Raw genomic sequence first — 22,396 nt, forward strand, 5'->3', positions numbered from 1 at the left:
AAGGTGTTAATCCAGTGTTTATTCCAGACCGATGGTTCTCCTCACTCAATATACAAGTCATCAGAACAACCTATCAAGCAGAACTGGACTTTTATTATATGGTTTTTCAATAGTGCATTTTGGTATTACCTCCTACTAGCTAATCTGTTTTAAAAACTTATTTACTTTTCCCACTGCTGGAGATGAAATTTTCAGCTCTGAACAGCAATCTTTACTATTTGTAGAAAACATTATGAATTAAAAAAGGACACTATCAAGGTATTTCTTATTTTAAATGTTTTTCATTTATAAAAATGCTTTGGAAGCCTGAAACTCAAATCTGTTTCTTGGCAAAAATTCTCCTTCCTCCCTCCCTCCTCCATTCTCACACACCTTTGTTAGCCTAGGATTATGATGAGTGACAGGTTGACAGCACTGATTTTTTATAATCAAAACAAACTGAAGAAAGTGTTGAAAAGAAGAGCAAATTTACATGGACTTTTTAAACAAGTAAGAAAAAATGCATAGGTAGTTATGGTACACGCCTACCAACCTTAACAGTGTCCCTCTGAGGTAGCATTTCTAAGAGGGTTACTAAATAAGCCACAGCATAATCTAAATCCCTGCATTAAAAATTGCTACCTGCTTGAAAACCTACTCTGAATATAACACTTTGTTGGGGATTAAAACATAATACATTTTAAAAAGCTTTCTAAGACAGTAGATACAATGGACACAAGTTAATTCTAAATCTTCAGCCCTTATGTACATCATATGCACATAAATATTTGAGCTATAATACACAATCAAGACCCACCCCCAAAGCTTCTGTCATACTATTATGCAAAGCACAGCCATGCTAATTTCTAGATATAAACCATAATTCCACATCTACAAAACAAAAGTAGAATTAGTGGCAGTTTATTGCCTTATACAAATTTAACCAACATGGCAACCATACCAAAGGAATTAAAACATTTTCAGGACATATGTACAGACTGTACATTTGAGAAACATTTGAACAATAAAAACGCAAGAACAATCTTTGCATTATGAATTAAACTAAACACATGGGTTGAAACCATCAATGCATCAAATGGGATTACAAAGGCACTTCCCTACCCAACATAGGAAATGACAATCTGCAGCCTAGAGGGAGGTTGAAAAAAGAGTGCTCAACTACTGCACAATCTCAACTTTAAGAAAAAAATAAGCAGGATTTAATCAAAGATTTATAGGATTCAATGTGATCCACTTTTCATTGAGTTCACACAGTCTCATCTTTGTTTTTATGTTGCTTTTCTTGGCTCTCTCGTTCTGTACTTTGGCTCCTTCTACGATCATGTTTGTCTGAATGGTCCTTGCTATCACTGTGATCATGTTTAAGGGATCGTTCTTTGCTTCTACTACGCTTTCGGGATCTCTCTTTGCTGGGACTGTGGTCTCGTTTTCTGGACTTTTCAACACTATCGGTTCTTCCTCTGCTTCCACTTCTACTTCGTTTATTTGATTTATCTTTACTTTCATTTTTATGTTTACTTAATTTCTCCTTGCTCCTGCTTCTACTGTGCTTACCTGTATTCTTACTTCTACTCCTACTCCTGTGCTTCCTCTCCCTGCTTCGGCTTCTGCTATGTTTTCTGTCTTTTTTGGAATCTTTCTTATCATCCCTGTGCTTCTTTTCATCCTTGTCATCTTTGTGTCTTTTCTCTTCTATTTCACCCTTACTTTTCCTGTCTTTTGACCGTTCCCTCGATCTCTCTCTTTCATTACCCTTTTCCTTGTCATAGTCTCTATCTTTTTTCCTGCTTCGTTCATTTTCTTTCTCCCGCTCTCTATCCCTGTCTCTTCTATCTCCCTTTCTATCACGACTTCGACTACGGCTTCTGTGTCTCTCTCTGCTTCTGCTTCGCCTCCGCTCTAATGCACGATCAGTACTTCGTGATCTTCGCCTTTCTTTTTCTTTCTCCTTAGCTTCACGTTCTAATCTCTGCCGTTCTCTCTCCCGTTCTAGTTCTCTATCAAAACTAGATGATCCATGGCCTTCCCGATGATGACTTCTGCTTCTGGATCTTCTAGGAGACCTCCTGGGGCTCACAGACCTTCTTGGAGACCTACATGAAAAATAAAGGGATTTACAAGTTGAAATTTTTAACAATGAGCTCTCTGGATTTTTCCAGATTGTGTTTTATGAATCTTCACGTTCCACATGCTAGCCTTAATTGCCAAACATTACACATTTATTTCAATATCATTTCATTAGTTTATTCATTAGTATTACCATCAATCAACTCTTTTGATTGATTGGTTTAGAATCATTAGTTGTCCCAGCAAAGGTAGGACACTATTTTTTCTGATAATACAGAGTGTAAGGCACTAGATATTGGCTTTTACAATTGCACTATTTTGAAAAGAATGTATAACCTTGAACGTCTACGCTCTGCATGTCGGTCTACTTCTTCCACTCCCTCCTTGGCATCCTTCTTGATTTTTCTAGGTCTGGTTTTTATTTGCTGATCAATGTTTTTCTGGACTGGCACAGGAATTCTTGGAAACAATGTTGAAAACCATTCGAGCTTAGTAAGAAAGGAACGAAGCATCTCCCCAATGGTCATAACACAACCCCCACCTGCCTTCACATCCAGGTCCTACAAAACACAAAGAAAAAATATCCTGACCGTCAAAAAAGTTCTTTGCTTAATTTAAACAAATGCTGATATATTTATTGCCATCTTGAAGTCTCATAATTATGAAAATTTACTTGTTTCACACTTTAATAAATGTTCTTGAAAAAATTCCAATTCTTGTACCCTTTGGATTTGGCAATAAATGTTACAGATAGGGAGTGGGACTTAATACACATGCATGCAGGTCCATAGAAAGCCTGCAGCCATCTGGATGTTAAGGGACTGTCTCAATGAACAGATTAAGGTGTAATCCTCTTACTCTGTCTAGTTGAATGATATGATCTTGTATCTTATTTAAATGCTACAAAACTGAGAATTTCTTTGTAAGACTATATTTAATACCTCATTTTATGGGTGCATGACTGTACATAGTGATAGCCAACACTGTGGCCTATCCACATAAGAACTACTTCATTTCCTGTCTACAAATGATCATATAGAAAGTTGTAATACAAAATGGCGTCCTAACAAAATTGGAAGCAATAGCAAACCAACTGCCATGAAGCAGTGAGGTTTCTAATTTAGAAATATGTAAAAAAATAAATAAATGAACAAATAATTGGAAACGCATAATCCATGATGACCATTGTCTCTGAAAAGGGTCATTACCGCATGAAGGCCTTCTTGCTATGCCCTCTCACAGCTCAGGACATGTTAGTCAGCTATTGTCAAGTCCCAAACCTATAGTGCAAGCACACAAGGAAAGTGAGATTTGTTATCTAAACATGAAGAGAAAATCTAAATGTAAAACTGCTTGCACTCACACACATTTAAGTGTTCAGATATACAGTATTTCCAAATATAATCGTTGCACAGAGATCTAAAGAAGAAAACAATGAGTTAGCTTAAATGTAGCACCTCGCGAGTATCTACATGGTTAAACAGAACAAACATTAGAAGCATTTAGAAAAATAACCGTGGAACAGAAAGAGGCCTTCTGTTACAGGAAAGTGTGACAATGTTGAACAGCTTCAACATATTAGATTTATGGACTAGAGAAAAAACTTGAGGTTAAAATTATCCTTCTTATAAATGTTTACCGTATCTTTAAATGAGTTTGTGCAACATTGGCAAAAAAATGCATATGAACCAGCTGTAAGCACTTCCTCCTACATAAAGAAGTCCTGGGGAAGCAGCAGAGAAAGACTGCTTCTAATGCTTCCTCTAACATACAGTTTGGAGAGATAGGAGACATGAATGTATGCTGCTATTCAAAATATTAGAGCAAAAATTGTGTAGTATGTCATATGTATAAACTAAAAGTAGGGCCTTTAATAGTAAAGACACCAATTAAGGCCTGCAAGTTCACTCATTTTCTTGTTCAACTTGTCCTATGAATTAAGTAGCTTGTAGGACACTGGAATTGAAGCCTCCCCCAAAAAAGTTACAGGGCAGCACTTTATAGAAATATAGTTAATGTTCACATCCAAGAATTAAAGTAGCACCCACTTGGGGGGGGGGATGCTAACTATTAATTATGAAATCACCCCACAACTGAATTCTTAATTAAGGAATATTTTGAGCACATTACAAATATACAATAACACAGGTTTACCTGGATTAACAAATGTCTCCTTTGTACTGTATTTGATGCTTAGTATGAAAGTAGCTGTGTAAAATAAATATACTGTGTTGTAGTCATGCGTATGTATTACACTGCATTTTTATTAAAAATAGGGCTTTCCTGTAAACATGAAGTTTGATATTTCTTGTAATACAGGGTGTTAGTCTCAACCAGTCAAGGAAAATATGTTCTTAAATCTAGTAAATAACTTAAGACTCAAACTCAGTAAATACTACATATTACTGCAATTTGAGGATTGTGTATTTCAATCCTCTAACCCTAGAAATGTGTTACATATGCTCCCACTCAATTTTTCTAGCTAGGAATTTGGGGATAAGGGACAACAATAATTCCCATAACACACTATTTTCTCATTCTCCCTCCCTACTGCATAATAATGCAATCCGTTTGACTGAAGGAGTTCGGAACTTAGCACTTAAAATTGCCTCTTGTTACTCCATGGATCAACAGGAATGTTCATCAGACAAGTACAGGTGGCACCATCCTACCCAGTAATTAAGCTGTTCGCTTCTGGTTAGTGAAGTTTAGTTTCTAGTGACTTGGGATATAATAGCCACAGAAATGAGCCGATAAAGTTTTGCTGTAAAATGGTTGATCCCAATCACACACCTCTCTCCATCCGAAGTACAAGATTAATTTTTTCAATAATACACAATACATACATTTAGGAGCCTAATCTTTCAAAAGCATTTTTGAAAGTCCTGGCCATAAACTCTTATTTATTGTGATCTGTTTAACATATCCTTTTCTCTCCCCCTTTTTTAAAAAAGGTGTAACAGTATAGAGTATAAAGCCATTAGAGACAACACTATGCAGCCCAAAGGTCTCACCTTAAAGAATTTATTTAAACTTTTTTCACATCAGTTTCTAACATATGTCATAAGTTTAAAACAATCATTAGTCTTAGCCAGTGGAAAATTCAATTAAATCTTTTGATAACAAAAAACAAAGTTTGTTTCCAGATCAGACCTACTCCCCACATTAATCTATTAATGTAATTAAATTAAAAGAAAATCACAACTTGAAGATGCTCAAACTACAGGAAAATGTATCAACATTTTTAATCTAAAAAAGCAGCATGAAAGGAAACAAAAGAAAACAAAGTATTACCCTCGCCGACATACCTCTTCATCATCAAGGAACGATTCAAACCAGTCCCATAGATCAGTAGGAGGCTGTGTGTACCTTGAAGTACAAAGAGAATGTGTAAATTTAATACAATTTTCTGTGTATTAAACTAGTTTATAGTTAAATACATTGCTACTCACCTAATATACATAAATCCAAGAGCCCTAATGTACGGAGAATCTGTGTGTGTAATGAGGCCCATCACTTGCTTACGAGTGAGTTTTAGAGTAAATAATTTGTATAGCAGGCAAAAAGCTGTAGACACAATTCCTCCAGTTCCAACACCTCGCACCTTTAGTGACAGAAAAAAGATATACCAGATGTTTAACATAGCCAGTCGCCAAAATATTACTCCAGATTTTCAGTGGCAGAAGAACCTAAAAAGAATGAAGCTTTTCCATTGGAGAAAAGCAAGACTATTACTGCTTGCCTCCCCAAACTCACATCCTTCAGAGTCAAAGGGGGTATCTCAGTCCTCTGTAATTTGGAAATTTGTCATCTACATTCTGATCCAATACTCAAGTCTCATGTGTAGACAAGACTGGGACATTTCACAGGTGATTATACAGGTGATTATTTACCACACAAAAGTATTAAGGAAGGCACGTACTTCTACTTACCCCTCCGCACATCCCTGTCTGTCCTGCTGTTTTTCTGCTCCCTTTCTCCCATGGTTCAACATGTGTAACCTGAAAGTGCAAAAAAGATTACTATCACAGCCATCATATTTAGCTTCACAGATTATCTACAAGTACATAAAACAATCATCACGTGCCCAAATAAATACAGTTAAGTTCATAAAAAAATGTCCTAAACCAATTTTCAGTAGGTCTCATCAATGCATACCAAATTAAAGGCAAGCTGGATACTTCAGCAAACAAACGTTACTCAAGATTTTAATAATCTTTCCTTAAAAGCTTAAAAAAAAAAAAAAGTCAAAGTAAGTAACTGTTTTTATATTGCACTGCAGTCTCCCCCAAGTATTTATCTGGGGATAAAAACAATCATTACTATGGTCAATGCTGACTAATTCCACTTAAACATACTATTAGCATTATGCTTGTTAATAGAGCATTTTAGTCTGTGGTACTTACTGCACATGACTATGGGGTACATACTCCACTACTTACGCAGTTTAATAAGAGATTAATATTTTCTTATTCTCTCCTCGTTATAACCTAAATCTAAGACAATGAGAAAAAACAACTATGAACTGTAATATTTTAATCTAAAAAGCTAATGGCTTTTTTGTAGATTGTGATGATTCTCTCAGATAACGACCTGCTCTGCATACTAAACAATAATGGCAGATTTAGTTTTATGAAGGGTTTTAGCATAGTTCAAGTACATCTTAAAACAAGATTAGATGATCAGTGCTAGAACTATGTTGACCAATACCAGCCTTGGACTCTTGTAATGAGAGTCAGACACAAAGATCTGCTCAAGTTACATTAGAAACTGAGCAATCCATAGAGGAGGAAGTAATCACTTGATTACACAGGTATGTAAATTTTATAAACTCATCAATTTAATATGGGTCAGTTTCACTACCTGGTTCAGAAACTGGAAGACAAAAATCCACTGGTCTTACACTGATGCTGTGTAATGCTCGAGTCCAAATATAAAATGGTAAAATTTTACTTCACTTTACACTTCAGAATTAGGGTTGTCAAGTGATTTAAAAAATTAATCGCGATTAATCACGCTTTTAAACAATAGAATACCATTTATTTAAATATTTTGGGATGTTTTCTATATTTTCAAATATTTATTTCAATTACAACACAGAATACAAAGTGTACAGTGCTCACTTTATATTTATTACGAATATTTGCACTGTAAAAAAAAAAAGAAATAGTATTTTTCAATTCACCTAATACAAGTACTGAGGTGTAATCTCTTTATCATGAAAGTGCAACTTACAGATGTAGGGGTTTTTTTTGTTACATAACTTCACTCAAAAAACAATGTAAAACTTTAGAGCCTACACGTCCAATTAGTCCTACTTCTTGTTCAGCCAATCGCTCAAACAAGTTTGTTTACATTTGCAGAAGATAATGCTGTCTGCTTCTTGTTTACAATGTCACCTGAAAGTGAGAACAGGCATTTGCATGGCACTATTGTAGCCGGCATCGAAGGATATTTATGTGCCAGATACGCTAAAGATTCATATGCCTCTTCATGCTTCGGCCATTGTTTCAGAGAACATGCTTCCATGCTGATGACGCTCGTTTAGAAAAAAAAGTTAATTAAATTTGTGACTGAACTCCTTGGGGGAGTATTGTATGTTTCCTGCTGTTTTACCTTCATTCTGCCATATATTTCATATTATAGCAGTCTCAGATGATGACCCAGCACATGTTGTTCGTTTTAAGAACACTTTTACTGCAAATTTGACAAAACACAAAGAAGATACCAATTGTAAAACTTCTAAAGCAGCTGATCCAAGATTTAAGAATCTGAAGTGCCTTCCAAAATCTGAGAGGGATGAGGTGTGGAGCATGCTTTTAGAAGTCTTAAAACAGCAACACTGATGCGGAAACTACAGAACCCGAACCACCAAAAAAAATAATAATAAAATTAAAAAAAAAAATCAATCCTCTGTTGGTGGTATCTGACTTAGATGATGAAAATGCATCAGTCTGCACTGCTTTGGATAGTTATTGATCAGAACCTGTCATCAGCATGGACGCATGTCCTCTGGAATGGTGGTTGAAGCATCAAGAGATATATGAATCTTTATTGCATCTGGCACGTAAATATCTTTCAATGCCGGCTACAATAGTGCCATGCAAACGCCTGTTCTCACTTTCAGGTGACAATGTGAACAAGAAGCAGGCAGCATTTTCTTCTGCAAATGTAAACAAACTTGTTTGAGCGATTGGCTGAACAAGAAGTAGGACTAATTGGACGTGTAGGCTCTAAAGTTTTACATTGTTTTGTTTTTGAGTGAAGTTATGTAACAAAAAACCCTACATCTGTAAGTTGCACTTTCATGATAAAGAGATTGATTGCACTTCCGTACTTAGTATTTTTCAGTTCACCTAATACATTTCTTTTGTTTATTTGTGCAAATATCTTGTTTATTTGTAATCAAAAATAACAAAGTGAGCACTGTACACTTTGTATTCTGTGTTGTAATATAAATCAATACATTTGAAAAATGTAGAAAAACATCCAAAAATATTTAATAAATTTCAATTGGTATGCAATTAACAGTGTGATTAATCACAATTAACTTTTTTGAATTAATCACGAGTTAACTATGATTAAATCAACAGCCCTACTCAGAATTATTTAAGAGAACCTGTGAAATAAAACTTTGAATACATGCATAAAGCATGCTGAAATCCAATGAAGTAGTCCAAGGTTTATCTTACAGTCAAACAGCTAAATTACTGTTGACAGTAGCCATCTTGCTAAAAATGTGAACTTGTCTCATACCAATAATATGGAAACCCATTCAACCTGCTTTATCACATACATCCTACATACTACCAGCAGCACATTTGAAGAGCTCAGAAATACCAAGTACCATATAAATTATACTGAAAGAATATTTCATATTATTCATTGTGAATTGTACCTTTTATCTCACACAGCAAGGCACTAATGGGCTGAATAAAGTAGTTCTTTTTTCAGTCAAAGGACAAGAACCAAATAATAAACACTGAACACAAAAAGATGTTCTTCAAATTTGATTTGTATTACAGAAGTGGCTAATGGCCCCAACCAAAACTAGGGCCCTGTTGTGCTAGGTATTGTACAAACATGTAATAGGAGACAGTCCAGATCCTGATGCATGTGCTTAACTTGATGGGACCACTCAGAGTGCCTAAAGTTGAGTGTGTGCAGGATCAGTACCTAATTGTGTAAAACAGTAGGAGAAAGGAAGTGCACCAGTTTAGAGAGCGGAACTGAAACACACACATATTAGGGGATAGATTTTAAAATTAACTAATTCGGGCATCTAAACAGAGGCCAGATTTTGAGTAGTGCTCAACAGCCAGTAGTTCAGAGCGTGACAGCAGGTCAGTTTTGCCAATAGCTCAGCACCCAACATGATGAAATCATAAAAATTTGACTATTTTGGTGCCAAAATGGGAATAGAACTCTTTTGAAAAATGGGGCCATAAGTGATTTGACCACTATTACTCAGAAAGTGTGTGACAAAGCAGAGAATTAAATCCAAATATTTTGCACTCAATCTACTGCGCCCCAGTGTCTCATCCACAAAAAACATTCTTTTTAATCACACCCACTTTACATGTAAATGCCAGGTAAGAATTCTGTTAGTTTCAATCCAACTAAGAACCTCTATGCCATAAACATCTAAATATTTTTAAATATCAGGAGTACCATTTCTGTGTGTCAAATTAATCTACTAGACATTTTTATTGAAAGAAGAATGGAAAATATTATTTCCTTTAAAGGTTTTCACAGATTTAAGTTAAATAACCACCAAGGGTCCAAAACTACAGAACACACTGCTTTTCAACATGAATATGCAAACTATTTCAACTACCCTAATTAAACTTTAGAGAGTATTTAATTTAGTACAAAGCAATTTATATGTACTAATTTTAAAATATTTTGGAATATATCTAAAATGTGACTATGTAAAACAACACCTTCTCATTCCAGATATGCTATTCAGTATTTAATCTCAATGTAGGTGACAAAAATAGTCTTTACATCCTTCCACTTCTATTAGTCCTACACTTTTCAACACAGCTCTAGGAAAGTGAAATGGGCTCTGTTACTTCTTTAGCATCAACAGGATTGTTTATTGAATCCCATTTGATTATTCCTATGCAATCTCACTGACTGTAATGAGTAACACATGTAATTGGGAACAATAATCTGGCCTCCAGAATCTGTGTTACTGGAAATTATGCATGATAAGGAAAGAGTCCATCTTGACTCTCAAGAGACTAGGTTGAGTTAACAGCACTCTAGCATTTAGGGAAAAATGCCATCCTCTTTAACCAGTAAACTGAGCAAACCTGATACAGAAATAATCGACACACAAACATGGAATCCCACACAGCTATTATTACAGAATCACTCGAGAACACTATTCTTTAAGCAATGAACTTACCCATGAATAATATTTTAAGCCAAACAAGAAAGTACTATATTTATAGTGACAACGGAACTGAGGAGTAGGGTCAATACACGCCAAAAGAGTGTCAATATTTTCCAGAGTACAAATGATTGAAAACAACGGCCTAAATAACCCTAAACTTGTACACATTAGCAGGACAATGCATGTAATTGTGTTGATGAGCATTAATTTTGCATACCTCTACCTGGTACCCTGGCTTGATGGAAGCCTCGCAGCAAGACTGATTCAATCCTGCTAACGAAACAAGAACTGAGACAAGGATGCACCGAGGAGTTCATTTATCTCCCCAGCACAGCCAGACTAATGCCAACAGCAGCACTATAATCTGATCTCGTTTCAATACCTGGATGCCCCAATCTCTAACTGGAAAGGAAGGCCGCATGCAAGCTCCTACTGGGACCGTTGACTGGCACCGCCATCCCTTTTACACCCCAACAGTACAACGTCCTAGCAATCGCTAGGTGGTGGGGGCTGGCCATGCCCCCTGGAAAAGGGGCACAAATTGAGGAGATTCCTATGCTCTGCGCACTGAGCAGACAGGCTCCCTTTCGGAGACGTACGCTCGTGCTTCAACCGCTGCATATGGTTTTTACAGCCTCCTACTCACCGTGTTCACTGACTCGGCTCCACGCGCCCTTGTGCGGGAAGACCGCGGATCCCCGCGCCCAGGGCCCTGAGGAGAGGCTGCGAGCGGCCATTTCATCCCCGCAGCGCTGACACAGCCCCCGCGCCCACCGTTCCGCTCAGCACCGGAACGCTCCACTCGCTCTCGCGGGGGCCGCGCCACTGAGCCCGGCTAGGCGCAGGAGGCAGCCCCTGCCCAAGCGCAGGGAAGGAGGATGCCGCTCACTGCAGGGCCGAGATAAAGGACAAGGGGACCCCGCCACCGGGAGCGAGGGCGTGCAGGGAGGAACCCGCAGGCCGGAAGCGCCCCCAGTCCCACACCAGACCCGCTCCCCCGAAGGAAACGGGCAGCACGCAGACCAGGGGGAAGGCCTCGGGGGCAGCCAGCCGGCCCGGGCCCCAAGCCACTTCCACGATGGGCCCTCCCCGCCCCCGCTGGCCTCACCTTGAAGTAGATCTCGTCCACCACCTCGTGGTAGGTCTTGAGCTCGTAGAGCTGCACCTTGAAGTAGGGCGAGGAGAGGATGTTGGTGAGGATCATGGGGTTCAGGTTCATGGTCTTCTCGTTCCCCCACAGCGGCAGCACGTTGCCCTGCTTGCCCGAGGCCGCCGGTTTGGGGGCCCCGCTCTGGAGCGGCGGCTGGGCCGGCGGGACGGATCCGGCCTGGTGCTGGGCCGCCTGCTGCTGCTGGCAGTTGCCGGCGCCTACCGCGGGGCTATTGTTGGCCATTGTGCCACGGCGGCTCAGTGCTCCGGCCGGGGCGGGGGACTGACTCGCTGCACCGAAAGGCGAGTGGCCGAGCCGGGCGCTGTCTCCACTAACTGCCAACAAGATGGCGGGCCCTGCGGAAGTGACGAGTTCGTCTTCCGGGACCGACCGCACCGCCGACCAATCGCACCGACCCGGCCGCTATGGCCCCAGAAACCCCCGGTTCTGAGAGACCTGGGATGGCGCCGTTTCCCTGTGCTGAGAATTAGGGCCCCTTCTGCTCAGGGAGACGAGTGATTCCCGGGGCCCCTACTCGCCGCGGGCAGAGGATCCGTAAGGCGGGGTCTCTCCCCGCTCCTTAACCGTCGCTTTCTTTGGGGCTGTGCAGTAATTTCGTTTGCTTGAAACCAGCTTGGCAGGAAATGATTTTCTGCGGCCTGGGACGTGTCTCATGCAGCTTGGGCCTATCCTAAGAACAAACTGGCTGAAGAGCTATGAGCCCCTGCTTCTGGCACCAGTGGAGAGCACACACTGAAGTCAGGGCTACAACAAATGGGAAATAAATTCTCTCTTGGGGGTTTTAGGACATAATTCCATGAAAAGGACTGCTAACCAAAATCCTTTAAACTGAAAGCTTCCTGTTAATAGCAGCCTCTAATAAATTAGGTCCACAAACTGTAATAGAGTAGCACATTTGGAAATTACCAGCTTCGGGTACGTAGCCGTAAAAATATAAAATAACAGACGCTAGTGGAATGAGAATATATAAAACCTGGTGCCATAGGTGCTAGAACAGTTTTATAGTGGGGGTGCTGAAAGTCATGGAACAAAACTGTAAACCCCGTACATGATAGGAACCCCTTCAAACTAAGGAGTGCTGCTGCACCCACAGCACTTCTAGTTCCAGCATCTATGTGTTGTGCTACATCTGAATGAACTGGGATACCAAGGTCTCATTCTGCACTTCTATCTCATGCAGATATCATTTTCAACAAGAGCAGTGTGTACAAGTGACTGCAGGATTAGATTTAGAGTCTAAAAATATGAAACCTCTCTAGTCTAGCCTGACAATTGTCTGATATTGACTCTTGTAGCCAAATTATTTAGCTTAGTGTTTTCTGTGAAATAATATTAAAAAGGATAATTAGAAATATTTCATGCTGCTAAATTTAAAAATGAGCAGAAATATTTAGGAATATCTTTTCCTCCAGAAAAAGTTTCTACTACTATACTTAAGGATAGAAAGAAAGAATTATAGACGTGTAGGCCTGGAAGGACCTTGAGAGTTCTTCTAGTCCAGTCTCCTACACTAAAGGCAGGACTAAGTATTAACATTCACACATTTTGAATTTTAATCCTATCTTCCAAAGCACTTGCAACCCCTCCCAGCTTGGTATTGTCTGCAAACTTTATAAGTGTACTGTCAATGCCATTATCTAAATCATTGATGAAGATATTGAACAGAACTGGTCCCTGCGGGACCCCACTTAATATGCCCAACAGCTTGCCTGTGAACCACTGATAACTACTCTCTGGGAACGGTTTTCCAACCAGTTGTGCACCCACCTTATAGTAGCTCCGGCTAGGTTGTATGTGAGAAAGTCAAGCAAGACAGTATCAAAAGCCTTAGGGTATGTCTACACTACAAAATTAGGTCGATTTTATAGAAGTCAATCTTTAGAAAGCGATTTTATACAATCGATTGTGTATATCCCCACTAAGTGCATTAACTCGGCGGAGTGCGTCCTCAATACCATGGCTAGCATCGACTCATGGAGCGGTGCACTGTGGGTAACTATTCCACAGTCCCCGCAGTCTCCGCTGCCCATTGGAATTCTGGGTTAAGCTCCCAATGCCTGATGGGGCAAAAACATTATTGCGGGTGGTTTTGGGTACATGTCGTCAGCCTCCCCGCCCTCCCTCCCTCTGTGAAAGCAACGGCAGACAATCATTTTGCGCCTTTTTTCCTGGGTTACCCGTGCAAACGCCATAGCACGGCAAGCATAGAGCCCGCTCAGCTCACCGCTGCTGTTGTGAGCATAGTAAACACCTCACGCATTATCCTGCAGTATGTGCAGAACCTGGCTACGAGCTGCCAGCACGAGGACGATTGTGTGGAGGACATGGACACAGACGTTCCTGAAAGCACGGGATGTGGCAATTGGGACATCATGGCGGCAGTGGGGCAGGTTGATACAGTGGAACACCGCTTCTGGGCCCAGCAAACAAGCACAGACTGGTGGGACCACATAGTGTTGCAGGTATGGGATGATTCCCAGTGGCTGTGAAACTTTTGCATGCATAAGGCCACTTTCCTGGAACTTTGTGAGTTGCTTTCCCCCACCCTGAAGCGCAGGAATACCAAGATGAGAGCTGCTGACAGTTGAGAAGTGAGTGGTGATAGGCCTGTGGAAGCTTGCAACGACTGCTACCTGTCAGTTGGGAATCAATATGGAGTGAGCAAATCTACTGTGGGGCTGTGATCCAAGTAGCCAAGGCAAACACTAACCTTCTGCTAGCAAGGGTAGTGACTCTGGGAAATGTGCAGGTCATAGTGGATGGCTTTGCTGCAATGGGGTTCCCTAACTGTGGTGGAGCGACAGACGGAACACATATCGCTATCTTGGCACCGGACCACCTTGCCAACCAGTACGTAAACCGCAAGGGGTACTTCTCAATGGTGCTGCAAGCACTGGTGGATCACAAGGGACGTTTCACCGACATCAGTGTGGGATGGCCGGGAAAGGTGGCTATTCTCTGGGATTATCCCTTTTAGCCAAGCGCAAACAGCCCAGCATGAACGGGGTCCTTTTACTGTTCCCTTACAAAAATTCCTCTGTTTCAACCAAGTAACCATGAATGATATCACTCTCCTGAGGCTAACACAGAAAGATATAAACCAAATGTTGCTTGAATGCGACCAAAACCCAGGACCATTTGCTGCCATGCTTTGTGCTGCAATGATTCCAGACTACTTGCTACTGGCTTGGCGTGGTAAAGTGTCCTACTGTGGAGGATGAAATAAGGCAGCCCTCCCCAGAAACCTTCTGCAAAGGCTTTCAAAGTACCTCCAGGAGAGCTTCATGGAGATGTCCCTGGAGGATTCCCGCTCCATCCCCAGACACATTAACAGACTTTTCCAGTAGCTGTACTGGCCGGGAATGCATCCCAAGTCTTCAGGGCAAATCAAACATTAAACACAATTGCTTTTAAACCCTGTAGTGTAGTTACAAATGTGCACTCACCAGAGGTGCCTTCTCCGGCTTCAGGGTTCGGGGAGCTGCCTTGGGAGGGTATTGGCTCCAGGGTGATGAAAAGGTCCTAGCTGCCAGGGAGAATGGATTCTCTGCTTGCCTGCTGCGCATTCTCCTCCTCCTCCTCTTCCTTATCCACAAAATCCTCCTCCCTGTTGCGTGAGACTCCCCCCTTGCAGTTGTCCACAGACAGTGGTGGGGTAGTGGTAGGGTCCCCCCCCATACAATGCCATGCAGCTGATCATAGAAGTGGCATGTATGGGGCTCTGACCGGGAGCGACCGTTTGTCTCCTTTGTCTTTTGGTAGGCTTGCCTGAGCTCCTTAACTTTCATGCGGCACTGCAGTGTGTCCCTGTTGTAGCCTCTTTCCACCATGCCCTGTGTGATTTTGGCATATGTTTTAGCATTTCTTCTTTTTGATCGGAGTTCGGCCTGCACAGATTCTTCTCCCCATACAGCAATCAGATCCAGTGTCTCCCATTTGGTCCATGCTGGAGCTCGTTTCAGTGGTGTAGCCAGGTTCTAAGAGCAGGGGGAGCAAACATAAAAAAGGTGCCCCCCCGGCTCCTCCTCTGGCCATGCCCCTGGCTCCTCCTCCGGCCACGCCTTGCCCCCCCCTTGGCTGGCTCCTCGGGCCACACTGCGGCCATGCTGCGCCCCCCCCCCTCGCTCCTCCGGGTGCGCCGCCCCCCCGTGGCTGTAGAGGGAGGCTAGCAGAGGACAGGGAGTTTGAGGGGAGGTGGAGGGGAGGGATCTAGAGGGAGGGTGGCAGGGAACAGGGGGTTTGAGGGGAGGTGAAGGGGAGGATGTTGAGGGAGGGTGGCAGAGGACGGGTACGAGGGGAGGTGAAGGGGAGGATGTGGAGGGAGGGGGACAGGGGGTTTGACTTGAGGGGAGATGGAAGGGAGGATGTAGGGAGGGTGGCAGAGGACGGGATACGAGGGGAGGTGAAGGGGAGGGAAAGGCAGGGGCACGGGGTACATGGGAGGGATACACGGGGTATGGAGCTTGGGGAAGGGTTACCGGGGATGGGAGTGGGTTGGGGTCCCCGGGGCTCTCTGTGCAGAGGGGGCTGGAGCTGCCCCAGGGACCGGGAGAGCCTGGGAGTCCACTGCCTGCCGTTCCGCTGCTTCTTTCCGGGGCCCGGCCGCTAGGCCCGGCCCAGCCAGCAGCAGAGAGCAAACCCCACCATGGCGAATCTCACGGCAGCCCCGATCACACGGCAAATCGGTAGCCGAGATCGCACGTGGCTCAGCAGCCAGGAGCCGGGGGAGCTGCGAGACGCCGCCAGGCGCCTGGTGGTGGACAGAGACGGGCAGAGGATCCCGTTCGGGGCCCTGTTCCGGGAGCACAGAGCCATCGTGGTGTTTGTGCGGGTGACGGGAGAGCCGCTTTTTGTGTCATCCCACCTGCTTGTGCAAGTGGCTCTTGCGTAGCGGGACACCGGGGCATCTCCCCACTCAGTTCCAGTCTCCAAACCCACATCTCTGGGGGGAGGAGGAGCAGGCTGGCTGCAAATTGGGTTCCCACGGTACCCCTCACGCTGTCACTGCCTCGGAGGGGCTCGCCGCATGCAACACCAGCCCAGGCTCAGCGCTGGCCCTACCCTTGGGGGGTGGGGGCAGAAGGCAGCGAGCTCCGCCAGGCGCGGTCCGAGCGAGCTGCAGCCCGGCTCGCCTGCTCAGCCCGGGGGCGCTGCCCTGCCCGGGGCTGCTGGTGGAGCCTGGCTGTGGGCGGGTTGTGCTGACAGGCTGCGGCGGGAGGGGGGGAGCGCTCTCCCCTCCTTGGGGGAGTTTTATTCCGGTGAGCCGAGGGCGGCGCCGAGGCTCCTGCTGGGAGTGACCGGCCGCGGGGTCCGCCCGGTGTGGCTGCTGCGAGGAGGTGGGAGAGACCCTCCCTGCCCCGGGGGCGCCCCGGGACCTGGTCAGTGCAGGAGGCGGGGCGGGCACCGAGCCGCCCTCGCAGCGGGCTGTGCGCGGAGCTTGCCACGAGCAGTGCAGAGCCGCAGCATCCGCTCCTCCACCATGCACGGGCTCTGCCACTGCCTCTGCACCGCAGAGCGCTCCAAGGGGCCCGTCCGCCAAACCGTCCGCATCAAAGTTGTCTGCGGGGAGGGGGGGGGAGTTGCGGGCCACCATGCTGCGCCCCCCCTCGCTCCTCCGGCCGTGCCGCCCCCTCCCCGTGGCTCCTCCAGGCGTGCTGCCCTCCCTTGCCTGCAGGAGCCCAGCCCCGCCCGGCAGTCCAAGCTTCAGAGCGGCGCGTGGGCCCCACTTTTGGAAAATGTGCTGAGGGGAAGCGGCTGCTTCCCCTGCACCCCACTAGCTACGCGACTGGCTCGTTTGTGATTCTGGAACTGCATGGGCACCTGTGCCGCTGAGCTTGCCATGCTGACCAAACAGGAAATGAAATTCAGAATTTCCCGGGGCTTCTCCTGTGTACCTGGCTAGTGCATCGGAGTTCAAAGTGCTGTCCAGAGCGGTCACATTGGAGAACTCTGGGATAGCTCCTAGAGGCCAATACTGTCGAATTGTATCTGCACTACCCCAAATTCCACCCAGCAAGGTCGGTTTTAGCACTACTCCCCTCGCCAGGGAGGAGTACAGCAGTCGACTTTAAGAGCCCTTTAGGTTGATGGAACGGGGTTGGATGTGTAGACACGTTGCTTATAAAATCGACCTAACGCGGCTAAATTTGACCTAACCTCATAGTGTAGACCAGGGCTTACTAAAGTCAAGATATGCCACATCTACAGCTTCCTCCCTATCCACAAGACTTGTTATCAAGTCAAAGAAAGCTATTAGGTTGGTTTGACATGATTTGTTCTTGACAAATCCACATTGACTGTTACTTATCACCTTATTATCTTCTAGGTGTTTGCAAATTGATTCTTTAATTATTTGCTCCATTATCTTTCTGCAAAAAGAACAGGAGTACTTGTGGCATCTTAGAGACTAAGGCCTGGTCTACACTAGGCTTTTATGTCGAATTTAGCGCCGTTACATCGATTTAACCCTGCACCCGTCCACACAACGAAGCTATTTAGTTTGACATAGAGCTCTCTTTAAATCGATTTCTGTAATCCTCCCCAACGAGAGGAGTAGCGCTAAATTCGACATGGCCATGTCGAATTAGGCTAGGTGTGGATGGAAATCGACGCTAATAGCTCCGGGAGCTATCCCACAGTGCACCACTCTGTTGACGCTCTGGACAGCAGTCCGAGCTCGGATGCTCTGACCAGCCACACCCCGGGAAAATTTGAATTCCTTTTCCTGTCTGGGCAGTTTGAATCGCAGTTTCTGTTTGGACACCGTGGCGAGCTCAGCAGCAGTGGCAACGATGCAGAGCTCTCCAGCAGAGATGGCCGTGCAATCTAATAGAAAGAGGGCCCCAGCATGGACTGATCGGGAAGTCTTGGATCTCATCGCTGTGTGGGGAGATGAGTCCGTGCTTGCCGAGCTGCGCTCCAAAAGACGGAATGCAAAGATCTACGAGAAGATCTCTAAAGCCATGGCAGAGAGAGGATACAGCCGAGATGCAACGCAGTGCCGCGTGAAAATCAAGGAGCTGAGACAAGGCTACCAAAAAACCAAAGAGGCAAACGGACGCTCCGGATCCCAGCCCCACACATCCCGTTTCTACGAGGCACTGCATTCCATCCTAGGTGCGGCCGCCACCACTACCCCACCACTGACCGTGGACTCTGAGGATGGGATATTGTCCGCGGCCGATTCCTCCGACATGTTAGCAGACGGGGAAGATGAAGAAGGAGATGAGGAGGATGAGGCAGTCGACAGCGCTGGCACCGCTGATTTCCCCGACAGCCAGGAGCTCTTCATCACCCTCACAGAGATCCCCTACCAACCCTCCCCAGCCGTTATCCCAGACACAGATTCAGGGGAAGGATCAAGCAGTAAGTGTTTTAAATATCTAAACATTTATTTATAACATAACTGGCATATTTAAAATATTAACAATAGCTAAAGTGCTTTCAAACATGTAAACATTTATTTATAACAGAACAGGAAGATTTAAAATATTAACAATGGGTAAAGTGCTTCAAAACATGTAAAGAGTAAAGTCCAACAAAACGGGAATATGTGCAAAGGGTATCATGATTAGTCTGTCTTTGGGCGCTTCAATATATAGTCCGAACTATTTTCAAAAAATTTCACAATGTCCGCTTCATGATTATACTGCCCAAAACGCTCCACTCTTTTGTCCCTCCAAGGGCACCTAAGCCAAAAACTGGTCAATGTATCCGGGGATAGAGGCGACATCCTCCGGGGAGAACTCCTCATAGGCCTCCTGCAGGTGTTTTTCAAGCCTCATGAGCAGGTTCCTGGGCAGGGAGAGCTTATTAGGCCCCCCGTGGTATGAGACGTTTCCCTGCCACAACGCCAGCAGGTACTCGGGGATCATGGCCTTGCAGAGCATTGCAGCAAATGGCCCCGGTTTCTGCAGGCTGTCCCGAAGCATCCGCTCCTTCTGGCTCTCCGAGACCTTCAGGAGGGTGATGTCTGGCATGACTCCCTGCTGTGAATTAGGTAGGGGAAAGTTAGTATTGGGACTGCTTGCCCGTCCCTTTACAGAACTGCAACCGCCGGTTTACAGCCACGCGGTTTACAGCCGCGAGGGGGTGGGACAGGGCCAGAGTTCATGCTTGCAGGATTGCTGCCAGCAGAGACTCGCATTGCTTTCTATGTGAAAGGAGGCCAGTGCCACTCTTAAAGTTTTAAGCAGCCCCAAGTCTACGGCTTACCATGTTTGCCAGCTAGACAAAGTCCGGTGTCCTGCCCCGCTCCTCAGCTCGCCACAGCAAGACCGCAGGCACTGTACGCGAGGGCCGAAAATTCGACCTTGTCCTCAGTGCGCGTGTGATAGGTGCTCTGCATGGTCTTGTTCACAGAGAAAGACTATGTTCTCTGTTCACAGATACATTGATCTGTCTCAGGAATTCACTCCCTTTTTCCAATTCCCACAGCCACATCTGCCCAGAGGCTAGCGCACATTAGGAGGAGGAAGAAGAGGACACGAGAAGACATGTTTGCTGAACTAATGGGATGCTCCCGAGCACAGGCAGCCCAGCAGACACAGTGGAGGGAGAACTTGTCCCAAATGCACCGGGCAAACATGGAACGGGAGGAGAGGTGGCGACAGGAGGACTGGCAGGCTACTCAAACGCTGCTTGGACTAATGAGGGAGCAAACGGACATGCTCCGCCGCCTTGTGGATGTTCTGCAGGACCGGAGGCAGGAGGAGAGAGCCCCGCTGCAGTCTCTCTCTAACTGCCCTGCCCCGCCACCAAGTCCCATACCCCCCTCACCCAAAGTCCAAACACGGAGGGGCGGCAGGGTCCGTGAAAAATTTCACTCCACCCCTGCGGACTGCTCTACCACTAGAAGGCTCTCATTCCCCAAAATTTGAAAAGTCCTTTCCTACCCGCCTCACACAAGACCCCGTCCAAGTTTCACCCCCCCGTTCCATGTGCGGTTGTTAATAAAAAATACGTTTCTGTTCATTACTGTTTCCATCCTCTTCTTTTGGAGGAGAGTCTGTCTGAAGAGGGGGGAAGGGGCTTGGTAATTGGACAGGACAGTCACCTTTAGCAGGGGGCAGGTCCAGCAGCAGGGCACATATACAGTGCAGTGACTAGTTACCCTGGTCAGTCTGGGAGGTGGTTTTCATGTCCTGGGGGGGAGGGGGGGGTTGCTCTGTGACTTTGTGGCGGGGGAGGGCAGTTACAGATCTTATGCCACAGTCTGCGTCCCAGGTTTAAAACATTCCCGCGAAAACAGTAATAAAGACAACGGTGTCCATTAACAAAACAGAACAGATTTTATTTTTTGGGAAGGGGGTGAAGGGGGTATGTAACTGGAGAGGATAGTCGACGGCAACCGGGTAAAGAAACGGGGGCAAGTTCAGCTTCTGTGTCCACAAACTTAAAAGTCACTGGGTACCCTGCTCAGTCTTGAAACTGGCTTTCAAAGCCTCCCGGATGCACAGCGCGTCCCGCTGGGCTCTTCTAATCGCCCGGCTGTCTGGCTGGGCGTAATCAGCAGCCAGGCTATTTGCCTCAACCTCCCACCCCGCCATAAAGGTCTCCCCCTTGCTCTCACAGAGATTGTGGAGCACACAGCAAGCTGCAATAACGATGGGGATATTGGTTTCGCTGAGATCACAGCGAGTCAGTAAGCTTCTCCATCTCCCCTTGAGACGGCCAAAAGCACACTCCACGACCATTCTGCACTTGCTCAGCCGGTAGTTGAAGAGTTCTTGTGCAGTGTCCAGGGCGCCAGTATAGGGCTTCATGAGCCAGGGCATTAGCGGGTAGGCTGGGTCCCCGAGGATCACTGTAGGCATCTCCACATCCCCAACAGTTATCTTGTGGTCCGGGAAGTAAATGCCTTCCTGCAGCCGTCTAAACAGACCAGAGTTCCTGAACACGCGAGCGTCATGAACCTTGCCCGGCCATCCGACGTTGATGTTTGTAAAACGTCCCCGATGGTCCACCAGTGCTTGCAGCACCATTGAAAAGTAGCCCTTTCTGTTGATGTACTGGCTGGCCTGGTGGCCCGGTCCCAGGATAGGGATGTGAGTCCCATCTATAGCCCCACCGCAGTTTGGGAATCCCATCGCTGCGAAGCCATCTATGATGGCCTGCGCGTTTCCCAGGGTCACTACCTTTGACAGCAGTACCTTGACGATTGCCTTGGCTACTTGCAGGACAACAACCCCCACGGTAGATTTGCCCACGCCAAAGTGGTTCGCGACTGACCGGTAGCTGTCCGGCGTTGCAAGCTTCCAGAGGGCTATGGCCACTCGCTTCTGGACAGTCAGGGCTGCTCGCATGCGGGTGTCCTTGCGCTTCAGGGCAGGGGACAGCAACTCACAAAGTTCGAGGAAAGTCCCCTTCCGCATGCGAAAGTTTCGCAGCCACTGGGATTCATCCCAGACCTGAAGCACTATGCGGTCCCACCAGTCCGTGCTTGTTTCCCGGGCCCAGAATCGCCGTTCAACAAAATCCACATGCCCCATTGCCACCGTGATGTCCTGGGCGCTGGGGCTCGTGGTTTCTGACAGCTCTGTGCTACTCTCCGACTTCTGGCCCTCACGGCGGTGCTGTAGCCTCCTCGCCTGATTTCTCTGCATCTGCCTCAGGGAAAGGTGTATGATAAGCTGCGAGGCGTTGAGAACGGCCACAACTGCAGCGATGGTCGCAGCGGGATCCATGATCGCAGTGCTGTGGCGTCCGCGCTGTCACTGATCAAAAAGTGCGCGAACTGATTTCCCGCCGGTGCTTTC

At 45.6% G+C, this 22,396-nt stretch overlaps 1 protein-coding gene across 1 annotated transcript; it reads right to left on the minus strand.

The window, feature by feature from the left end:
- On the minus strand, positions 1-11,965 carry LOC112115846 (pre-mRNA-splicing factor 38B). The gene is made up of 6 exons (XM_024213041.2): positions 11,577-11,965; positions 6,000-6,068; positions 5,520-5,671; positions 5,376-5,436; positions 2,404-2,627; positions 1-2,093 (listed from the first exon to the last, which is right to left on the minus strand). Exons 1-6 carry the CDS (start codon positions 11,859-11,861, stop codon positions 1,247-1,249), a joined length of 1,638 nt encoding a protein of 545 aa, XP_024068809.1. The 5' UTR covers positions 11,862-11,965; the 3' UTR covers positions 1-1,246.
- Positions 11,966-22,396: the final 10,431 nt, after the last annotated feature.

This window comes from Terrapene carolina, unplaced genomic scaffold (genome assembly GCF_002925995.2).
Source record: "Terrapene carolina triunguis isolate 2854851 unplaced genomic scaffold, T_m_triunguis-2.0 Scaffold210, whole genome shotgun sequence".
Lineage (NCBI taxonomy): Eukaryota > Metazoa > Chordata > Testudines > Emydidae > Terrapene > Terrapene triunguis.